Here is a 6,000-nt window from a genome sequence, read left to right as displayed (position 1 = left end):
GGAAGACGGGGGTCTAGGGGTGCGGGGGTCCGTCTCCCTGCGGCGCGCGCGGGGTGCTTGTCCCAGGCTGGGTCGGGGCCAGGAGAGACCCCGCAGGCGGAGGCAGGCGAGGGAAGAAGGAGGAGGAGGAGGAGGGGTAGGAGGGGGAGGTGAAGAGGGAGGAGGGTGGAGGGTGGAGGGAGGAGGCAGGGGAGGAGGCAGAGGCGGAGGCGGCTCTCCCCGCCGGCTCTGCGTGCGGAAGAGTTTGCCGCGCGAGCAGCCGGCCTCTCGCAGGAGCCGAGGGACCTGCGCGGCTGCGGCCCAGGAGCGGCGGCCGCGGAGCCCGGAGACCCGCGGCGGCGGCGGCGGCGGCGGCGGCGGCAGCAGCTAGAGCAGCGCCTCCCGCCGCCGCCCGGGAGGAGCTCGCCGCGCCCGCTCGCCGCCTCGTCTCCCAGCGGCGGCGGGAGGCGCGTCTCCCCGGCCCAGTCCGCGCCCGGCCCCGCGGGGCCGCTCCGGCCCGCTCCGAGGTAAGGGGCCGCGCCTAGGGGCGCGGGGGACCCAGGGTGGGCAGTACGTGCGCGCGGGGTCGCAGGACTCGGTCACCTGCTCGCCAGCGTGGAGGACGCGCGGGGGCGGAGGGGCGCTCAGGCGCGAGGCTGCGCGGCGCCGGGGACCCCGGACGCGGGGGCGCGGAGAGGTGGGTTCCCCCTCCACAGTCAGGCCGTTGGGGGCTTCGCGTCCTGCAGGAGGTAGCAACCGCTGGGCCGGTGGGCTCCGGGCGCGTCTCGACGCAGAAGACAGAGGACTGGGCACCCGAGCCTCGGAATTTGGGGGTCCTCGGGGTGTCCGACAGGGTGGAGAAGGATCGTGCCCCAGGGCAACAGCTTTGGGGATTGCCCGCGGTTGTCTTCGAGACCCATCGCGCGACCCTCCGAAACGTCGGGCGTCCTGGACCCCTGGAGAGTGCGGCGTGCGCGCCCTGGGCCCGCGGTCTCTCGGAGTGCCTGGGTCGGAACTGGTTCTGGGTCGGAACTGGTTCTGGGCCGGATTGGGTGCAGAGTCGGTGCCCCCAACCCCCGTGCGCGCAGACAGCGTGCAGCCTGGCTCCTCGCGTCGCTGCCGCCCCCCAACCCCAGCCCCGGAGCTCCCCAGGTTGGATGTATGCGTGTGGTTTTGTTGGGAGATGTGCCTCTTTCCCAGCCGAGGAGGGACGCACCTTTGACCTTTCTAAAGAGCTGGGCAGGTCGGTAACCAGGGAAGGGATAGGCACCACCGGGCTAAATTCAAAACCAGTCCCGCTCCTCTGCTTGCCACTCCTTAATTGCTCAAGGTAAGAAAGTTTGTTTCAGCCCTGTGATTCATAAATAATTAGTAACTAGTTTTGTTGATTAAGCAAGATGGAAACCTTGAATATACACACGCACTTCCACGAAGTCTAAACACTCCCGAGGTTGTGTCCGGGAGGCTTTAGTACGGAAAGTTAGAAGCCCTGGAGTTCAACAGGTGTTCAGGAGGGTCCCGGAGAGGAGTTTCATCTTTACGCGTTGCTTTGGCATCCACCCCAACTTCATTAAAGTGGTTAGCCTGTTTTCCTACAGGTAAAACATTGAGCACTTATTAAATTAACTTAATCAGCAGAGACGAGCTAAACCGTCTTGATCGTTTAGAACCCAAACCTTATTTTCCTTAACAGAAAGGTTTTACCTGTTTGGACTTCCCAGGTAATTAGTTCTAAAGTAGTTCCCAGCAAGACATCTCTGCCAGCATCTCTCTCTCACGGTAACTTGGTCCCCATCAGTGAATTGACCAGCTAATTATGGCTTGCATTAAACACAGAGCTGCCCTCCTTGGGAGGCACTGTTCACATTCAAGCGCACACAGTAGCTCCATCTTCCTGCCACTAAGATGTCCTTAAAGGAAAAAGTTTGCCAAAAATAACCCCCAAATAAATAGTGTAATGTTTAAAAGAGTTATCCTGACCTGCGCCACTATTTTACAAAAGCAGAAATTCAGTGTTTCATTACAGCGCTAAACCAGGACCAGTAGAAGTATTGGTATCTCTCAGCAGTCTACTTAAAGATTTAGTTAAAAATACGAAGTGTGCAACATAAAGACATTCAGTAATTATCTTCCATCTCACAGAGAGATGTGGAGTGTGGCTTAGAAGAATTGTAAATGCGCTGCTTTTAGCCGTTTTCTTCTTGGAAATCGATGCCTCTATTTATTTGCTGATCTGTCCCACTGTGCGTAAATGTAGAATCGGTTTTATTCTCACGGCTTCCCAGAGGGGCTCCTGTGGAGGTGAAAGAAGGAAATACATTCTAGAGGAAATATGTTATTAATAAAACGTTACCCCCCAAAGAGTTAAACACGCCAAAAAGAACCAAGTGAGGCTTTACTAATTAGTGGTCTGATGAGAGAGTGTTCAGATGGTGACTAAAGAATTGATCTTTATGTAGAAAACAACAATTGTTTTTAAGCTCATTTGGTTCTCTTAAAACAGTTTGGGCCCTTTAAAAAAATTTCTGGCTGTTTAATAATGCAAATGATGAAAATCATCAAAGATAACACATATAACCTGATGTGTGCCATGTTTAAGTTGAATTCACCTTATTTTTTTGAACAATCTTTCTTAACTCTTGGTAATCTTTATAGCTCACTCAACACTGCAACTTATTAGGTTAAAAACTGAAAGTTAATTTCTTCAGAATAAAATAATAAGGCATGCGTATACTTTTTAATTTAACCATCTTTATATGTTCATTTTTTCAGAGTCTTGCTTTTGAACCTTAAGAACCCAAAGGGCTAAGTCTTCTTTCTTAATTTTTAAAACAAGCATGTGTTTTGTTCTTTACATGAATCGTCGGTTCTCCTAGTGTGATCACGACATTGTCCCATGCTGATTCCATGCACCACGGTGCAACTCTTTCTCAAGAGAGGTCAGATTTCGAGGCGTTGAAAATAGCCCAGTGACTCAGTATTCTTGGCTGCTTTATGCCAACGGTTTAATTGGCTGCATCATAGCAAGCATCTAATTGAGTTTCACATTTAAATAGTGGATATGGTACTTGGTGCATTATTTGCTTACAGAAATGTCTGATTAGCATGTTCCTGATCCTCGTTCTATTTGTAGCAAAGATGGGAGGTCAGGGACTGTCACATTTCATATTCCCCACAGCATCTCATCCCGATGGGGCCTTGTTCAGAATAGATGCTCAGTAAATAGGTGTGGGAAATGAGCTGAATTGTTGGTGATCACTATCCAAAGGTTAGAAATTTCTGAATGCTAATGGAGTACTTAACTATGAGTAATTCTATTTTAAATCTCAAGGTGATGATGATTAATTGTATCTCAGGGCACTAAATAAACATGTATTAAATTTGAGTGTATGTTTAAAGGGGGAATTTTTAATGCAGTCTTTAAGGCACTACTGCTTCTCACTTGAATTCTTTAACTGAGATTAGGGAGTCCTTGGCATTTTAAGCAAAGTCATTTCTTAGGTAAAGTTCCCCCAGAGACCACTTGAACTTTTGCAAGTCTTAAAACAATGGGTGGTTCCATTTGATGGTTCAGAATAGAAAGGAAAGTGTTGATCCTCTACACTGGTGTGAAAAAAACTGTTTATAAGGAGATGGAGGATGCTGGATATCATAGTGCCTGAGAATCACCTGGGGCCCTTGGCAGACTCAGATTCTAACTCAGGACACCTGGGAGAGGACCTGAGCTGCATTTCTCACAGCTACCAGATGCTGCATGCTGGCACGGTTTTGGGATGCACTGAATCCAGTTCAGCGTGTTTACTGAGCATATACCACATAGAGAGCCCAGATGATACAAAAATAAGATAGGTTGTACCTGCCCTTGAGGAGCTAACAAGATGAGGTGGTGGGGAGAGAGAGGGATTGTAAACTGAAAACGAGGTTCTGGGATGCCATTCTCCGGGGTGGTGGCCAGAAAGGGGCCCAGGAAAGGGGAGTTGCTGGTAGGGCTTCCACGTTGCTGACCTTGACCTGTAGTCATATTTGAATGGAGAGCCTTGTGACTTTGCAAGAAATAAAATGCAGATTTTGAAGTCAGACAGACCTGGAGTAGCCTCCCAGCTCAGCTATGGCAACTTTTAACCTCTCTGAGACTCAGAGTCCTTGTCAGAAAAACAGTGCAAATGATGCTTACCTTGCCAAGCTTGTAGGATTACCAGTAAACGACGCATGTTAGGCCTAATAAAAGTGATTGCTTTTGTTACTGTTGATAGGAGAGAGGAGGCTGGAAAGCAAGGAGGATGAGGAGGTTACTAAAATATGTTCCATGTAGTTCAGCAGTTAGAGATTCAATTTGGTTAACCAGCAAACCCAAGGCCGGCCGTGGAGAACCGGGCCAGGGCCGGAGGGCAGGCAGCTGTGGAAGCTAATCAGAGGCAAAATGGCAAATTGTTGGGAGCATGCTTATCTCCACCCTCTCCTGCAGTCCCTGGCTTCTGGTTTGCTTTGTTGATAGCCCTTCCTAGGATATTTTCATCTGAAGCTTTTCTTGGTACTTAAGCTGTAGGTTCTGTTGATCAAGACTGCTAGTGTCAATCAAGCGTTCTTTAAAAATGTAGTGGAGAGGGGCTGGGCGCGGTGGCTCAAGCCTGTAATCCCAGCACTTTGGGAGGCCGAGGCGGGCGGATCACGAGATCAGGAGATCGAGACCATCCTGGCTAACACGGTGAAACCCCGTCTCTACTAAAAATACAAAAAATTAGCCGGGCGTGTTGGCGGGCGCCTGTAGTCCCAGCTACTCGGGAGGCTGAGGCAGGAGAATGGCGTGAACCCAGGAGGTGGAGGTTGCGGTGAGCTGAGATCGCGCCACTGCACTCCAGCCTTGGGGACAGAGAAAGACTCCGTCTCAAAAAAAAAAAAAAATGTAGTGGAGAGGACAAACACCTCTCCTCTTTGAGGGACATTGTTCTAGTCTGTGGTGGGTCACTTTCTAGGATCAAAGCCATCAATCCGTCTTTCCACCATAGTACGAGTTACTTGAAACTAGTGTCGGGCGTGTTGGAATTCAGCTGGGGTGCCTTTTATGCTTCGCACTCTGAGATGATTGCCTCCTCCTGCCGTCTAGGAGAGATGGATATTGCAAGGCAATGGTGTCCTTCACCCTGATATTAGGAGGGGTCACCTGGGTGGCCCTGAAAACACTTCAACCAACATCACTCTGATTTTTTAAAATACATTTTGGGATTCCATTTATTATTTGCAAAGGCGATTTCTCTGCTACCATTTGCCTTCCACGCTCCCTAAAAGTAACTCTTGAAAACGAAGTTCTAAGAGAATGGCGATGGCAGTTTGATGTTTAGGGGGAAGGAAAAGTAGAGGAACCCCAGGAGCCAAGGCAGGCCTGGGTGAGGGTGGAGATGAGAGAGGGAAAGGAAGGCATCGTCAGGCGTGGGAGGACCAGGACAGAGATGGGAGCAGTGGTGGGGGCTGAAGCTGAGAGGTTGGGCCCTAGGACCCAATTTGTGGACTTTGCTGCTTTGCTGAAGGCCATGACAGATAATGTTCCCAGACCACTGAAAATCATCCAGGCTTCCAGAAAACATAGGCCCATCTAAAGGCAGACAGGTGACAAGGTGACAGAACCTAGTGGCGTGATTCTTCTAGCCTCTTCTGAGCCAAAAATGACATGCACAATTTTATGAATGATATTTGTGTCCCTTGGTGATAAAATATTAAGAGCTCGAGGTCATCTGAAAAATTATTGGTTTTTTGTTGATAAAAGTACATAGTTTTGGGGAAAGATAGAAAAGAAGGAAAAAAACCCTCAATTTCAAGATATATTTTCCGTTCAGTGTTTTTTCTATGATTGAAATATTTCTATATTAGTTTATCTTAAAAAGCACATGGATATAGTCTTGTAAAAATTTTCAAAGAGCACAGAACCATTTCTAGTAGAAAGAAAAAAATTCCCTTCATCCCTGCGGCCTACCCAATAATCATGCCCCTATCTTTTATTTGCCTAGCAGAAACTGGATTTTGTAC

The 6,000-nt window shown here is 49.2% G+C and overlaps 1 protein-coding gene across 3 annotated transcripts in view; it reads left to right on the top strand.

Moving 5' to 3' along the window:
* The first annotated feature begins 208 nt into the window (after window positions 1–208).
* Window positions 209–6,000, top strand: part of NPAS2 (neuronal PAS domain protein 2) — a 178,757-nt gene continuing 172,965 nt past the window's right edge. Inside the window, exon 1 of one of the 3 annotated variants that reach the window (XM_030827858.1) lies at window positions 209–506. Coding sequence is in view for 2 of the 3 variants with exons in the window: in XM_030827857.1 (XP_030683717.1) it covers window positions 1,137–1,309 (173 nt within the window). In the remaining variant the exon portion in view is untranslated. Of the gene's footprint in view, window positions 507–612; window positions 1,310–6,000 lie in introns of those variants that run through there. The other 2 variants (XM_030827857.1, XM_003274854.3) reach the window with 2 other exon arrangements.

The sequence above is a fragment of the Nomascus leucogenys genome, chromosome 14, assembly GCF_006542625.1.
Source record: "Nomascus leucogenys isolate Asia chromosome 14, Asia_NLE_v1, whole genome shotgun sequence".
Classification (NCBI taxonomy): Eukaryota; Metazoa; Chordata; class Mammalia; order Primates; family Hylobatidae; genus Nomascus; species Nomascus leucogenys.
This window is presented reverse-complemented; position numbering and strand designations above follow the sequence as displayed.